This window comes from Pseudophryne corroboree, chromosome 3, assembly GCF_028390025.1.
Source record: "Pseudophryne corroboree isolate aPseCor3 chromosome 3, aPseCor3.hap2, whole genome shotgun sequence".
Classification (NCBI taxonomy): Eukaryota; Metazoa; Chordata; class Amphibia; order Anura; family Myobatrachidae; genus Pseudophryne; species Pseudophryne corroboree.
This window is the reverse complement of record NC_086446.1, coordinates 386614068-386631794: the sequence shown is the minus strand read 5'-3', so window position 1 is coordinate 386631794 and position 17727 is coordinate 386614068. Positions and strand designations below refer to the sequence as shown.

The window sequence follows — 17727 nt, the reverse complement described above, 5'->3', positions numbered from 1 at the left end:
CTTTATTCCCAGTGTTACTTGAGTACTGCTGGGAATCAAGAGGGCCTGACACTAAGAAGTGAAGGAAGGGGCTACGATGGCAACCTGTGTATAGAAAATACACTATGTAGAATGGTGTAATATAAAGAAAATTCAAGGCAAATGGAAACACCCCAAGAGGCTTTATGATTATATTTATACTCTGTTTCCTTGCAGAAACAACCTGCATACTCACTGTACATTAAAATGGTGCAGAACGATAGCCAAGCTCTCACAGAACCCTTCAACTGCAAACTTACTGGCACAATACACATCATTAAATGGGACACCTGTAATGGAGAAGAGTATATTATATGTTTTCAATACAACTGCATTACATTTCTGTATTACTGTAGCTCAGAGGGAAAACAAACGATACAAAATCACAGACAGTTCCATCTAAGACCCTCATTCCGAGTTGATCGCTCGCTAGCTACTTTTTGCAGCCGTGCAAACGCATAGTCGCCGCCCACGGGGGATTGTATTTTCGCTTTGCAAGTGTGCAATTGCATGTGCAGCCGAGTGGTACGAATTTTTTTTTTGCAGTTTCTCATTAGGTCTGAACTTACTCAGCCCTTGTGACCACTTCAGCCTGTCCGGTCCCGGAATTGACGTGAAATAGCCGCCCTGCAAACGCCTGGACACGCCTGCGTTTTCCCTACCACTCCCAGAAAACGGTCAGTTGAGACCCATACACACCCTCTTCCTGTCAATCTCCTTGCGATCGGCTGTGCGAATGGATTCTTTGCTAGAAGCATTGCACAGCAATTTTGCTGTTTTTTAAACTGATCTCTGCGCTGCGAAAATCGGCAGCGAGTGATCAACTCGGAATGACCCCCTAAGTTACATTGGTAATGTCTGTAAAAGACTGGGTGGGATATACTAAGGTTAAAATGTGGTATGGCCGAATACCTCATATGTACAAAGCTCTGGAAAGGCTTGTACCAAATAGGAAACGCCATCTACAGTGTTGCCTAACAGAAACTATGGCCTTCTTTTTGCACTGTTCTCTGAGAGGGATCCAATCAGATCCCTCTCAGTGTCCCCTGTGACCTGTGACCTGCACGTCAGCTGGCACATGCGCAGAAGGACTCCCGAGTTATAAACCTGTATATTCTATCATCGCAAAGGACAGCTCTTTTTTAGAACTTTGTTCGGAATTCTACGTGCATACCGGCATTATTAATGCACTATGCACGCGATACTTGGCATCCTTTGCATTTGTGTTAATGTTAGTAAAGCATAAACCTGGTGCCTATGCTAATGATGCAGAGTTGTATATATTATAGAATATTTATATTCTCTGCAGTGGCGTAAGTTCGTCACAGTCGCCCGGAGGCAAGATAAATATTGGTGCCCCCCTATTTCCTATATTAAGATAAATATATGCGTGTGTGTGTGTGTGTGTGTGTGTGTGTGTGTGTATGTGTGTGTGCATGTATGTTATACATTTAATTGTCTTTTATTTAAATCACACATTTCTTAGCAGTCATACCCAGGATTAGAACCCATGACCAGACACTTTACTGATGGAGTTATTTGCTCCTGTAGAGGAAGCATGAGAATTCTAACTATATGAAGTTATGTGTAATTGTCAGAGAAGTATCCTCATATAGTTAAAATTCTCATATTTCCTATACAAGAGCAGACAGCTTCATCAGTAAGGTGTCTGCTTCCAGTGTAATAGGTTGTGGTTTCTAATCCTGGGTGTGAGATTTGTAAAATGTGTATATTCAGTATAATAAAGAGGGTGTGATTTGTAAGGTGCAGGGACCAGTGAGGAAGTCGGCCATTGAAAAGACAGCGACAGCTATCAATTAACTTAATTCAATGGTGTCACAGAATGGGAGGAGATGTGCCCCCCTTCAGAGCAGGAGCCCGGCGGCAGGTGACTCCGTTGCCTCCCAGAGTTCTGCCACTGATTCTCTGAGCAAAAATATGTGTAACATGTAAGTCCTAAAAGAAAGTGCAACACAAAACAATTCCCCGTGTCTCTGTAATGTCAGTAGAACCTAACTGACTGTCAGTGACTGACTCACTATTGTGCATATTGCTTCAGCCTATAAAATGACTAACTATTGTTTGTACAGGTATACTTTCATGTCTTGTCCTATGCATAGGAGAGAGAGAAACATAGTCAACAAACATTCTAATAGTAATAAAATGATAACTTGCCACTACAGAATAATTACATTTTAATTAACATGTAATACATTTTAATTAACATGTAATTATTCTCTTATTCTGATTCTCTGTTTTGATCTTATAGTCAAGTAGACAATGAATGTTTTGAAGCCACCAACATGTTTTTAAATGTACAAACAGTAAAAAAAAATTTAAGTAACCAAACCTAAAGTTAATACTTCTCAGTGACTAGATTGTATAGCGACTCAGTGTAACTATAGTGGGTGAATATCTCCTTTACCTTGTAGCCCTCCCACACTGCTAGAAATGATTATCCGTCCAGATCTCCTCTGCTTCATCCCAGGCAGGAAAGCTTGGATGGTGCTAATTGTCCCAAATAAGTTGACATCAAAGACTTTTTTCATGGTGTCATAGGTGTGACATTCCAGGGGCCCCATCAAACCAATACCAGCGTTACACACTGTGCAATAAGGAAGAAACGAATCACGGGGAAAACCTTTATTTGTTCCCTAAATTGACAATCTAATTTACTAATACACATGTAAAACACTACTGGCACAGTATATCTTATTAACAATGTATAAATGTTATATATAACCCCCCCCCCCCCCCCCCCACACACACACACACACATACACAGACTTACTGACCTAGAATGTCTACCCTCTGCTCCTTTATCTTCTCAATTGTGGCCAGCACAGATTGTTGGTCTGTGACATCCATCTGCAGGATATCAAAAGTGTCTACATGGCAGTCGCGTACGCACTCTAGCAGATGTTCTTTATTAGAAAGGTCCCGCATGGTAGCATAAACTGTAGAAAACAGGGCAAGAGGCATTTACTGTCGTCATTGTTCTATTTCAGATGATGAAATAAGATTATATCATTTACAAGGAAAAAAAATCAAACAGATTTTAGGACTCTTGTCTTGCAAGATCAACATGACCGCTCCACAGTCTGGACTGCAGTGGGCAGGTATATTATATTTTGTGTGTAGATGTATGTTTTTGTCAGGTTGGTAAGGAATGCTTACAGATGAATAACTGCTTGTATACATGGCTTAGAAAAGGTAAGCTGGTTATTGCATGATCTTATTATGCTCACAAATATACTGTATATGTTTAGCTTCAACTCTGCTTCTATATATTAATAGCGTCAGGATGATTTATGAGTGACATTTGTATGATGCTGTTGTCTGAGCAGGGCAAATCATATACCCAGGGGTTAAAGTGAGCCGGAGCGGGGCGGAACTGCGTTCCGTCAGTTCCACTTGGAGACGGAACGCAGTTCCGCCTCCTCCGGCTCACCTAACCCGCTGTGTGCCGCCGCTGCTGGAAGATGCCGGGCGCCCGCTGGGATTGCGTTACCAGCGGGCGCCCGGCGGCAGCCGGAGGCAGGAGCTCAGTACTGAGCTCCGGCTTCCGGCTCTGTCAATGTGCGCTATGGGAAAGACATCTCATAGTGCTGAGGAGTGGGTGCCGGAAGGAAGGACTGCAGCGGCCTGGGAGCAGGGATCAGTGAGTATAGTGATTTTTATTTTATTTCTCTGACGTCCTAGTGGATGCTGGGAACTCCGTAAGGACCATGGGGAATAGCGGCTCCGCAGGAGACTGGGCACAACTAAAGAAAGCTTTAGGACTACCTGGTGTGCACTGGCTCCTCCCCCTATGACCCTCCTCCAGACCTCAGTTAGAATCTTGTGCCCGGCTGAGCTGGATGCACACTAGGGGCTCTCCTGAGCTCCTAGAAAAGAAAGTATATTTTAGGTTTTTTATTTTCAGTGAGATCTGCTGGCAACAGACTCACTGCTACGAGGGACTAAGGGGAGAAGAAGCGAACCTACCTGATTGGAGATAGTTTGGGCTTCTTAGGCTACTGGACACCATTAGCTCCAGAGGGATCGAACACAGGACCCGGCCTCGATCGTTCGGTCCCGGAGCCGCGCCGCCGTCCCCCTTACAGAGCCAGAAGCACGAAGATGGTCTTGAAAATCGGCGGCAGAAGACTTCGGTCTTCAACAAGGTAGCGCACAGCACTGCAGCTGTGCGCCATTGCTCCTCATGCACACCTCACACTCCGGTCACTGATGGGTGCAGGGCGCTGGGGGGGGGGGGGGGGCGCCCTGAGCAGCAATATTAACACCTTGGCTGGCAAATTAATCACAATATATAGTCCTAGAGGCTATATATGTGAAAAATACCCCTGCCAGAGATCCATAAAAACCGGGAGAAAGTCTGCCGAAAAAGGGGCGGGGCTATCTCCCTCAGCACACTGGCGCCATTTTCTCTTCACAGTGCAGCTGGAAGACAGCTCCCCAGGCTCTCCCCTGTAGTTTTCAAGCTCAAAGGGTTAAAAAGAGAGGGGGGGCACTAAATTTAGGCGCAAATTATAGCAGCTATAAGGGAAAAATCACTGTGGGTAGTGTAAATCCCTGCATTATATAGCGCTCTGGTGTGTGCTGGCATACTCTCTCTCTGTCTCCCCAAAGGACTGTGTGGGGTCCTGTCCTCAGTCAGAGCATTCCCTGTGTGTGTGCGGTGTGTCGGTACGGCTGTGTCGACATGGTTGATGAGGAGGCTTATGTGGAGGCGGAGCAGATGCCGATAAATGTGATGTCGCCCCCTGTGAGGCCGACACCAGAGTGGATGGATAGGTGGAAGGTATTAACAGACAGTGTCAACTCCTTACATAAAAGGCTGGATGACGTAACAGCTGTGGGACAGCCGGCTTCTCAGCCCGCGCCTGCCCAGGCGTCTCACAGGCCATCAGGGGCTCAAAAACGCCCGCTACCTCAGATGGCAGACACAGATGTCGACACGGAGTCTGACTCCAGTGTCGACGAGGTTGAGACATATACACAATCCACTAGGAACATCCGTTGCATGATCTCGGCAATGGAAAATGTGTTACACATTTCTGACATTAACCCAGGTACCACAAAAAAGGGGTTTTATGTTTGGGGAGAAAAAGCAGACAGTGTTTTGTATGTTCCCCCATCAGATGAGTGAATGAAGTGTGTGAAGAAGCGTGGGTTCCCCCGATAAGAAACTGGTAATTTCTAAAAAGTTACTGATGGCGTACCTTTTCCCGCCAGAGGATAGGTCACGTTGGGAGATATCCCCTAGGGTGGATAAGGCGCTCACACGTTTGTCAAAAAAGGTGGCACTGCCGTCTTAGAATACGACCACTTTGAAGGAACCTGCTGATAAAAAGCAGGAGGCTATCCTGAAGTCTGTATATACACACTCAGGTACTATACTGAGACCTACAATTGCCTCAGCATGGATAGTGCTGCTGCAGGGTGGTCTATTACCCTGTCAGGACAGGGATACTATTTGCTAACCATAGAGCATATTAAAGATGTCGTCTTATATATGAGGGATGCACAGAGGGATATTTGCCGGCTGGCATCCAGAATTATTGCAATGTCCATTCTGCCAGGAGGGTATTAGGGACCCGGCAGTGGACAGGCGATGCTGACTTTAGAAGGCACATGAAGATTCTGCCTTTTAAGGGTGAGGTATTGTTTGGGGATGGTCTCTGGGACCTCGTATCCACAGCAACAGCTGGGAAGGAAAAAATTTACCTCAAGTTTTCCTCACAGCCTAAGAAAGCACCGTATTATAAGGTACAGTCCTTTCGGCTTCAAAACAGCAAGCGGGTTAAAGGCGCTTCCTTTCTGCACAGAGACAAGGGAAGAGGGAAAAAGCTGCACCAGACAGCCAGCTCCCAGGATCAAAAATCTTCCCCCGCTTCCTCTGAGTCCACCGCATGACGCTGGGGCTCCACAGGTGGAGCCAGGTGCGGTGGGGGTGCGTCTCGGGAACTTCAGCGACCAGTGGGCTCGCTCACAGGTGGATCCCTGGGTTCTGCAAGTAGTATCACAGGGATACAAGCTGGAGTTTCGGGGTGACTCCCCCTCGCCGTTACCTCAAATCAGCCTTGCTTGCTGCCCTCGTGGAGAGGTAGTACTGGCGGCAATTCACAAGCTGTACTTCCAGCAGGTGATAATCACGGTACCCCTCCTTCAACAAGGCCGGGGTTACTATTCCACAATGTTGTGGTACCGAAACCAGACGGTTCGGTGAAATCCTTGAACACTTATATACGAAGGTTCAAGTTCAAAATGGAATCGCTCAGGGCGGTTATTGCAAGCCTGGAAGAAGGGGATTACATGGTATCACTGGACATCAAGGATGCTTACCTGCATGTCCCCATTTACCCTCCTCACCAGGAGTACCTCAAAATTGTGGTACAGGACAATTCCAGACGTTGCCGTTGGTCTGTCCCCGGCACTGAGGGTATTTACCAAGGTAATGGCCGAAATGATGTTACTCCTTCAAAAAAAGGGAGTTATACTTATCCCGTACTTGGACGATCTCCTTATAAAGGCGAGGTCCAGGGAGCAGTTGTTCGTCGGAGTAGCACTATCTCGGGAAGTGCTACAACAGCACGGCTGGATTCTGAATAGTCCAAAGTCGCAGCTGGTTCCTACGACGCGTCTACTGTTCCTGGGTATGGTTCTGGACACAGAACAGGAAAAAGGGTTTCTCCCGGAGGAGAAGGCCAAGGAGTTGTCATCTCTAGTCAGAGACCTCCTAATACAAATACAGGTGTCGGTGCATCAATGCACGCGAGTCCTGGGAAAGATGGTAACTTCTTACGAAGAAATTCCATTGGGTAGGTTCCATGCAAGGATCTTCCAGTGGGATCTGTTGGACAAGTGGTCCGGGTCGCATCTTCAGATGCATCGGCGGATAACCCTGTCTCCATGGGCCAGGGTGTCGCTGTTGTGGTGGCTGCAGAGTGCTCATCTTATAGAGGGCCACAGATTTGGCATACAGGACTGGGTCCTGGTGACCACAGATGCCAGCCTTTGAGGCTGGGGGGGCAGTCACACAGGGAAGAAACTTCCAAGGACTATGGTCAAGTCAGGAGACTTCCCTACACATAAATATTCTGGGACTAAGGGCCATTCACAATGCCCTAAGTCAGGCTAGACCCCTGCTTCAACACCAGCCGGTGCTGATCCAGTCAGACAACATCACGGCGGTCGCCCATGTAAACCAGCAGGGCGGCACAAGAAGCAGGATGGTGATGGCAGAAGCCACAAGGATTTTCCGATGGGCGGAAAATCATGTATTAGCACTGTCAGCAGTGTTCATTCCCGGAGTGGACAACTGGGAAGCAGACTTTCTCAGCAGGCACGACCTCCACTCTGGGAGATTGGGGACTTCATCCAGAAGTCTTCAAAATGATTGTACACCATTGGGAAAGGCCACAGGTGGACATGATGGCGTCCCGCCTCAACAAAAAGCTAAAAAGATATTGCGCCAGGTCAAGGGACCTTCAGGCGATAGCTGTAGACGCTCTGGTAACACCGTGGGTGTACCAGTCAGTGTATGTGTTCCTTCCTTTGCCTCTCATACCCAGGGTATTGAGAATACTAAGAAGGAGAGGAGTAAGAACTATACTCGTGGTTCCGGATTGGCCAAGAAGAGCTTGGTACCCGGAACTTCAAGAAATGATCTCAGAGGACCCATGGCCTCTGCCGCTCAGACAGGACCTGCTACAGCAGGGGCCCTGCCTGTTCCAAGACTTACCACGGCTGTGTTGGACGGCATGGCGGTTGAACACCGGATCCTAAAGGAAAAGGCATTTTGGAGGAAGTTATTCCTACGCTGATTAAGGCTAGGAAAGATGTGATCGCAAAATATTATCACCACATATGGCAAAAATATGTTGCTTGATGTGAGGCCAGGAAGGCCCCAACGGAGGAAATTCAACTGGGTCGATTTCTGCACTTCCTACAGTCAGGAGTGACTACGGGCCAAAAATTGGGTTACGTTAAGGTCCAGATTGCGGCTCTGTACATTTTCTTCCAAAAAGAACTGGCTTCACTGCCTGAAGTTCAGACTTTGGTTAAGAGAGTGCTGCATATTCAGCCCCCGTTTGTGCCTCTAGTGGCACCGTGGGATCTCAACGTGGTGTTGGATTTCCTGAAGCCGCATTGGGTTGAGCCACTTAAATCCGTAGAGCTAAAATACTTCACGTGGAAAGTGGTCATGCTGTTTGCCTTGGCGTTGGCCAAGCGTGTATCAGAATTGGCGGTTTTGTCATGCAAAAGCCCTTATCTGATTTTCATATGGATAGGGCGGAATTGAGGACTCGTTCCCAATTCCTTCCTAAGGTGGTATCAGCTTTTCATGTGAACCAACCTATTGTAGTGCCGGCGGCTACGTGGGACTTGGAGGACTCCAAGTTACTGGACGTAGTCAGGGCCTGGAAAATATATGTTTCCAGGACGGCTGGAGTCAGGAAAACTGACTCGCTATTTATCCTGTATGCACCCAACACGCTGGGTGCTCCTGCTTCAAAGCAGACTATTGCTCGCTGGATCTGTAGCACGATTCAACTTGCACATTCTGCGGCTGGACTGCCGCACCCTAAATCTGTAAAAGCCCATTCCACGAGGAAAGGGGCTCTTCTTGGGCGGCTGCCCGAGGGGTCTCGGCTTTACAACTTTGCCGAGCTGTTACTTGGTCGGGTTCAAACATTTTTGCAAAAGTATACAAGTTTGATACCCTGGCTGAGGAGGACCTCGAGTTTGCTCATTCGGTGCTGCAGAGTCATCCGCACTCTCCCGCCCATTTGGGAGCTTTGGTATAATCCCCATGGTCCTTACGGAGTTCCCAGCATCCACTAGGACGTCAGAGAAAATAAGATTTTACTCACCGGTAAATCTATTTCTCGTAGTCCGTAGTGGATGCTGGGCGCCCGTCCCAAGTGCGGATTGTCTGCAATACTTGTAGATAGTTATTGTTTAACTAAAGGGTTATTGTTGAGCCATCTGTTGAGAGGCTCAGTTATTATTCATACTGTTAACTGGGTATAGTATCACGAGTTATACGGTGTGATTGGTGTGGCTGGTATGAGTCTTACCCGGGATTCAAAATCCTTCCTTATTGTGTCAGCTCTTCCGGGCACAGTATCCTAACTGAGGTCTGGAGGAGGGTCATAGGGGGAGGAGCCAGTGCACACCAGGTAGTCCTAAAGCTTTCTTTAGTTGTGCCCAGTCTCCTGCGGAGCCGCTATTCCCCATGTTCCTTACGGAGTTCCCAGCATCCACTACGGACTACGAGAAATAGATTTACCGGTGAGTAAAATCTTATTTTTTTTCCCTATGTGTAGCGGCGCTTCCATTGGGGGGGGGGGGGGGAGGGGGCATTACTACTGGGGGCTTTACTACTGTTAGCAAGCTACTGGGGGCATTACTAATGGGGGCTAACTGCTGGGGGCCAACTACTGGGTGGGGGGCATTACTACGGGAAGGGGGGTATTACTACTGTAGGCAAACTACTGGGGGACATTACTATTGTGGGCAAACTACTGGGGGCATTACTACTGGGGGGGTGGGCATTACTATTGTGGGCAAACTACTGGGGGCATTACTACTGGGGGGGCATTACTATTGTGGGCATACTACTGGGGGCATTACTAATGGGGGCAAACTACAGGAGGGCATTACTACTGGGGGTATAACTACAGGGCATTACTACTTGGGGGCAAACTACAGTGGGGCATTACTACTGGGGGCTAAACTACATGGGGGCTAACTACTGAAGGCATTAGTAATGGGGGCATTACTCTTGGGGGCATTACAAACAGGGGCATTACTACTGGGGGCATTACTAACAGGTGCTTACTACTGGGGGCATTACTACTGGGGGCAAACTACAGGAGGGCATTACTACTGGGGGCAAACTACAGGAGGGCATTACTACTGGGGGCAAACTACAGTGGGGCATTACTACTGGGGGCTAACTACTGAAGGCATTACGAAGGCTTACTACTGGGTGCATTACTACTGGGGGCATTACTACTGGGGGCATTACTACAGGGGGCAAACTACAGTAGGGCATTACTACAGGGTGGCTAAACTACTGGGGGCATAACTACAGGGGTTAAACTACTGGGGACATTACTACTTGGGGGCAAACTACAGGGGGGCATAACTACAAGGGTTAAACTACTGGGGGCTAAACTTAAAGGGGGCAAACTAAAAGGGAGCATAACTACAGGGGCTGAACTACAAGTGGTCAAACTACTAGGGGCAATACTAATGGGCAAACTATATAGGGGCTAAACTACTGGGGTCATAACTGCAGGGGCATTACCACAGGGGGCATAACTACTGGGGCTAAATGACTGGGGGCATTACTACAGGCAACATTACTACTGGGGGCATTACCATTAAGTGCATTACTACTGGGGGCACTACTAATGAGGGCATTGTAAAGGGGGCACTTCATAAGGGGCATCACTGCTAGGGACATAAGAGGCACTACTATTGCGGGCATTGCATAAGGGGCACCACTACTATGGGTTCTATATAAGGGGCACTACCAGTAAAGTGGACATTGCATAAGGAGCACTACAACTGTGGGCATTGTATAAGGGGCGCTACTGCTGTGGGCATTATGTGTATTATGGGGTGCTACTACTGTGGGCATTGTTACTGTGTGAACATGCCCCTTTTTGAGGACACGTCCCCTTTTCTGGCGGCGCGCGCCTACGGCGCCGTGCAATAGCTTTACTTCTTTTTCTTCTTGGGGAGGGGGGTGAGTTCCACCACCTCTCTAGGACCACTTTAAGCACTGCATATACCAAATTAAGGAGGACATTTACTAAGCAGTGCTAAGAGCGGAGAAGTGAGCCAGTGGAGAAGTTGCCCATGGCAACCAATCAGCACTGAAGTAACATCTATAATTTGCATACTATAAAATTATACAGACCTGCTGATTGGTTGATGGGGCAACTTCTCCACTAGCTCACTTCTCCGATCTAATCACTGCTTAGTAAATGTCCCCCTAAAGCTCTTGGTCCGTAGATGTGCAGAATTATATTGACGTTGTGATTGGTTGCTTCGTTTTGGAGTTATGTGGCAAAACATCCGCTTGCCCTGGAGGCCACTGTAATGTGTCATAATTTGATCTGCTCATTGCAATGTGGTGGGCACTATAATGTTACATAATAAGAACTGGGGCATGGTAATGTGGCACAATATAAAATGGAGGCACTATAGTGTGGCATATTATCTACTGGGGCACTGTAACATAACATAATTTGAACTGGAGGGCACTCTAATATGGCACAGTATGAACAGGGGGCACTGTAATGTGGCATAATATGAATTGTGGACACTGTATGTCATAATGTGGATTAGAGATACTGTGTGGAATAATGTGTACTGGCAGCCCTACAATGTGACCTCATGGTAACTAGGGAATTACGAAGGTTCATAACATATACTAGGGCACTACTATGGTTCAGAAGATGAACTAGGGCACTATTATGGGGCATACAATAAATAACTTCTGCGGAGAGGTGTCTCTCAAGAAGCATTGGGACAGGGGCCCCTTCAATATGTTGCTAAGGAGCCCCCAAAGTTCTGGTTACGTCCTAGGCTAAGGGTCCGGTTCATGTTTGTATGAAATTGCACAGCTGCAGGGAAGTGGCTGTGCAATTATATCTAAGTGAAATACTAATGCAGCAGGAGGTGTCTGTAGGAAATAGACGCCTCCTGTTAGAATAAGTGTTAATCTGAGTGCTGCATCTAAGGACACAGCCTCGGATCACCATCACCACAATCGTGAACATTGGTCACGAATAGCAATGATTACAGGCACCAGCCTGCATAAGCTGAAGTTTACTCAGGCTGGCCGTAGGGTCTGGACACCAGGGTCCTGGAAGTCTGCATCCGATGACGCAGACCCTGAACCTGTCATGATAAACCGTCTCGATCAGCCGAATTTTGTGTACCCAGCTTGACCCCGGTACACACTGAGCTAGAAATAGCTCAGTGTGTACGTTCTGCTATAGGATCGGGAGATTGGCTGTGCTGCACGTAAAGATTCGACCTTCCAATCCGACAGTTGCAAGAGCATTTTAAGCCATTTATTTCCTGCATGCACACCTGTACAATAGTCAGGCCAATCAGCTACTATTGGGTAATCAGGCCAATGACTGTATTGGTGTGGACCCAATATTACAAGCTGATTGTTTGTTTTGGGCAACTACTCCACTTTATCTCTTTCCAAGGCTTTAAATATATAAAAATACTTTGATTATCATTGTATTTGTGTGACTTTGTGTCTGCATTGTGAAGGCCTATCCCTGTCACTAATTAATGCAATTTCAATTATCACACACCCCTTGCCCAGAGGCTGTGCACGCCAATGCAGCAATCATTGTGTAATCATTAACTAGGGACACAATACTTATGAGAATATGCACCAAAGCATGCCTCATACAGTGCAGCCTATTTGACATTGGCTATTACAGCCACCATCATCTGTTGGCTAAGATTGGTTGCACTTTAAACACTCTCCTTCATTAAATATTAACATACGGTATAAATCTCACAGAAATAATAATAAATACTGGCAGTTAAATTACATATACTGGATATTAGAAATGGCATTGTACAGTTAGCCAAAGCTGGAAAATGGATAAATGTCCATATATAAACTTTGGGTCTGTTCCATGTCCTAGACATTAGGGATGACTGGTGCTTGCATACTGTAGGTGTTCATTCTCATAAACATCAAGAGATAGTCCCACTAAACAATAATGTAAAAATACCAGTACTTGCTCTCTCTATATTTGACAGCATTATCTCAATGTTCCTTTTCCATAGACCTTATAAGCGAATCATAAAGGAATCACACGGGTGCAGTGTTAACTGTTCTGCTGGCGATTGGAGATGACATAATCTCAAAGCACTGTGGATCCCGCTCTTCCTATGCTTTAAATGGGACCCGGGTCACCCGATTATATTGCCCCATCACCCGGGTTCTTCCAGGGGCCAACCTTGCTCACTACCCAGGTTGGACTTCCGGGTCCCTGGACCTGGGTTATTTTTCGGAGACCCTTTTGCACCATTGCCATGCCAATATCTTGGGTTACTGCGGAGGTGTAAAAGGGGTATAACACTGTTTAGAGATGTGTTTCCCAACTACAGTACTCAGGGACCCCTAACAGTGCTTGTTTCACAGATCTCCTCACTACAATAATTGAAATAATAAGCTACACCTGTGGTTCTTTTAAAATGTGTTGGCCAGTAATGTATATAGCTATGCACGAACTAGGAGAACTGTAAAACATGCACTGTTAGGAACCCCTGAGGATTGGAGGACTGCGGCTGATTCCCAAACTCGGGTCTCAAGGCAGACTAGCTGTCCAGGTTTTAAGGATATCCATGCCTGAGCACAGATGATTAAATCAACTGACTGAGGTACCAATTAAGCTACTTGTGCTGAAGAATAACCTGGACAGTTTAGGGCATGAGAAATATAACACATATTGCGATAAATGTTAACTAAAGTGTTACTTAAATGTTAAATAATACATTTATGAAATGTTTAACTTTTATAAATCTTCAGTGTATCTGATAAGTAAGTACCACTGCAAGTAGAAACAGAATAATGTGACAGACAGAAGAATCTTTAAAGAGAGGTCTTCTGGTGCAACAGATGAACCATACAGAAAATTATTATGGCAGCAGTTTACCTTTAAATCTTTGCCGAGAGTCCGAGGCAAGAAGCACAGCTAGACCCAGGCCAATTCCTGAGGAGCATCCTGTAATCAGAACCACTCTCTTCTCCATCTGAAATGCAAGCAGGAGGGACACTGTCTCATCCAGGAACTGTCTGGGAACTCTGAGATATAAAGCTAAAACCACAAATTCCGCCTGCACTGATATCTGTTGTGTTATGTCTACAGTTGGTGCTTCAAGGACAACTATACCTCAGTGGGACATGTACTAAGCCTTGGAGAGTGATACCGTACCAGCCAATCAGTTCCTAACTGTCATGTTGCAGGCTGTGTTTGAAAAATGACAGTTAGTTACTGATTGGTTGCCAATTTCACTCTCTCCGCTTTATCACTCTCCAAGGCTTAGTACATCTGCCTCAAGTATTTATTGTAGACAATACATAGGCAGATGCAGTATTAAAAGTGTACTAATAATTGGAACCAAAATTTCAAAGCAAAAAAGAAAATACATTTTCCACTTAGAATTAATATAAGTCCCTGATGTACTGTTCATAATGTACTCTGCGTGATTTAAGTGCTTTTAATTATGCTAGGCATACATGGCCAGATAAAATGTCTGTCAGCCAACAGACGTTTTATCTGAAAAGCTGAAACCTATCAGATATTGTAGCCAGGGCCGGTGCTAGGGTGTTCGGCGCCCACCTGCAAACTATAAATTTGCGCCCTCCCATGCTTTACAAAGGGACAGCACACGTCGAAAAAGGGATGTGGTCTCACAAGGAAGGGGCATGGCCACACAATTGTACCCCTATTTAAAACGCCCCCAGTAGTGGCACTGCTTACACACAACACCGCAGTTGTAGCAGTTTACACATAATGCCACAGTAGTAGTGCTGCTTACACATAACGCCACAGAAGTAGCACCGCTTACATGTAACAACCCCAGTAGTGGCACAGCTTACACATAATGACCCCAGTAATAACGCCGCTTACACATAATGACCCCAGTAGTAGTGCTGCTTACACATAACGCCACAGAAGTAGCACCGCTTACATGTAACAACCCCAGTAGTAGCACCGCTTACACATAATGACCCCAGTAGTTACGCCGCTTACACATAATGACCCCAGTAGTAGCGCCGCTTACACATAACGACTCCAGTAGTAGCACCGCTTACACACAACGACCCCAGTAGTAGCACTGCTTACACATAATGACCCAGTAGTAGCACAGCTTACACATAATAAACCCAGTAGTAGCGCAGCTTACACGTAACACCCCAGTAGTAGCACAGCTTACACGTAACGCCCCAGTAGTAGCGCAGCTTACACGTAACGCCCAAGTAGTAGCGCAGCTTACACGTAACGCCCCAGTAGTAGCGCAGCTTACACGTAACGCCCCAGTAGTAGCGCAGCTTACACGTAACACCCCAGTAGTAGCGCAGCTTACACGTAACGCCCAAGTAGTAGCGCAGCTTACACGTAACACCCCAGTAGTAGCGCAGCTTACACGTAACACCCCAGTAGTAGCACAGCTTACACATAACGCCCCAGTAGTAGCGCAGCTTACACGTAACGCCCAAGTAGTAGCACAGCTTACACATAACGCCCCAGTAGTAGCGCAGCTTACACGTAACGCCCAAGTAGTAGCACAGCTTACACGTAACACCCCAGTAGTAGCGCAGCTTACACGTAACACCCCAGTAGTAGCACAGCTTACACATAACGCCCCAGTAGTAGCGCAGCTTACACGTAACGCCCAAGTAGTAGCACAGCTTACACGTAACGCCCCAGTAGTAGCGCAGCTTACACGTTACGCCCCAGTAGTAGCGCAGCTTACACGTAACGCCCAAGTAGTAGCGCAGCTTACATGTAATGCCCCAGTAGTAGCGCAGCTTACACGTAACGCCCCAGTAGTAATGCAGTTTACATTTAACGCCCCAGTAGTAGCGCAGCTTACACGTAATGCCCCAGTAGTAGCGCAGCTTACACATAACGCCCCAGTAGTAATGCAGCTTACACGTAATGCCCCAGTAGTAATGCAGCTTACACTTAATGCCCCAGTAGGAACACCCCAGCAGTAGCGCAGTTTACACGTTACGCCCCAGTAGTAATGCAGCTTACATGTAAAGCCCCAGTAATAGCACAGCTTGCACGTAAACGCCCTAGTAGTAGCACAGCTTTCACGTAACGCTACAGTTGTAACGCCCCAGTAGTAGCACAGCTTACAATTAACGCCCACAGAAGTGCAATTTATTCACATCCACCTCCCCCGCACACATACTTAAATATACACACACACACTAAACATACTTAAATACAGACACACACACACACACACACACAGACTTAAGGCCCATACACACTTGACGATGCACACGTCGTTAACGACCGTCGTTAACAACTTCCCTTGAACTTCCCTTGAACAGCTGAGCAAACGACATGAGCATACACACTACCAATGACCAAAGACCATTCATCGTTGAAGCATCCAAGCTGAACAGTTTATTAAAATAATGAGCTGGGAACAGGGCTGGTGAACAGTGGCTTGGTCGTTGGTCGTTCACACCATACACATTCAACGACGTCTCTGGTCGGTAACGACCATAGTGGAAATTGAGCATACATGCTCCACAGATAAGCGAGGGTCGTTAACGTCCCGCGGGGCCGCGCATCGGTGGACGTCGGATGCATACACACTTGACGATATAATGAGCGACGTCGTTGATGAGGGCTGAAATAAACGACGTCGCTCATTTTATCGTCAAGTGTGTATGGGCCTTTACTCTCCCTGGCTGAAGGATCGGGAGCAGCATGTCCTCTGTGGCACTGCAGTCTGATGGTCCCATCCCCTCCACCCATTTAGCTCCGCCCCCTCCATCAGATCTGTCACAGGAGGGGAGGGGGAGAGGAGGCTTTCAGCTGCTGGCACCGCTGCCTGTCATGCAGTGACAGGCACAGCGGCCGGGAGCGGCAGCAGGGGGCCCAGGAGCAGCAGATCAGGTACAGCGCCTCTCCTGCCTGGCGCCTACCTGCTCTGCATCTGTTTGCTGAGCGGGTAGCACCGGGCCTGATTGTAGCCATACACTGAGATAGTTCACAGTGGATTGGCCCCAATATTAGCTTTCCTTCCCTGAGGAGGAAACAATTTCATATTTCTCCCCTGTGAAGAAACAGGTGAAATGTTAGGTGGTAGGCTATGTCAGTGTATACACTGCCCGACACAGCTGACCAATGATCAAATGAGTAAGGCATGATGGAAGATTTTTCATGTCCGACTGTCCAGTAATCTCTGATCAGTTGTGGCCATACACCAAGGGCGGCTCAAGAGAGGAGGGGACCATTGTGCAGACTCCTCTCTGTGGTGCCGAAGACTCTGCACATGCGCAGATCTACAGAAACATGACCCGCTTTGTTTCCAGAGACTAATCACAAGTGCGTAAGCGTGGAACTCCGAAAACATGGCGCCTACCGTGTTCCCAGAGAAAAAATTGTAATGTGTATGCGCGAATCACCAGAAAATAGCCGCCATTTTCCATGTGATTTCAGTGCTGAAGTGGGACTCTAGAGAGGTAAGTAATTAAATAAGGGTGTGCGGTGTGGGCCCCCCTGAACCCAGGGGCCCGGGTGCACAACACCCACTATACCGATTATAAATATTCATATGTCATACAATATGCGCTTATCACCCCGATCTGCTGATAACCTGCAGATGTGGCTGATAATTGCATAAAGTATGCCTGGCTTGGGTGTGGATTAAAAGATCATCAGTTTATAGGTCGACAGTCAATAGGTTGAGAGGTTCAAAAGATTAACAGCTAAATGGTTGACACAGATTTAGGTCGACAGGGTTAAAAGGTCAACACCTGTTTTGTTTTTTTAACCCTAAATTCAACTGTCCCCCTGGCGCCTAACCCTAACCCTCTGTTAAGGTGCATACACACGGAGAGATTTCGACTATGAGAGATTTTGACTAACTTTTCCCTTGAACTGGCAGTAGGAGATTTTG

At 47.0% G+C, this 17727-nt stretch overlaps 1 protein-coding gene across 1 annotated transcript in view; it reads right to left on the bottom strand.

Moving 5' to 3' along the window:
* Window positions 1-13899, bottom strand: part of HSD17B1 (hydroxysteroid 17-beta dehydrogenase 1) — a 28027-nt gene extending 14128 nt beyond the window's left edge. Inside the window, exons 1-4 of the mRNA XM_063963565.1 lie at window positions 13734-13899; window positions 2814-2975; window positions 2444-2623; window positions 215-308 (exon numbers count right to left, since the gene is read on the bottom strand). Of these exons, the coding sequence (XP_063819635.1) occupies window positions 215-308; window positions 2444-2623; window positions 2814-2975; window positions 13734-13830 (533 nt within the window). The 5' untranslated portion in view covers window positions 13831-13899. The remainder of the gene's footprint in view (window positions 1-214; window positions 309-2443; window positions 2624-2813; window positions 2976-13733) is intronic.
* Window positions 13900-17727: the final 3828 nt, after the last annotated feature.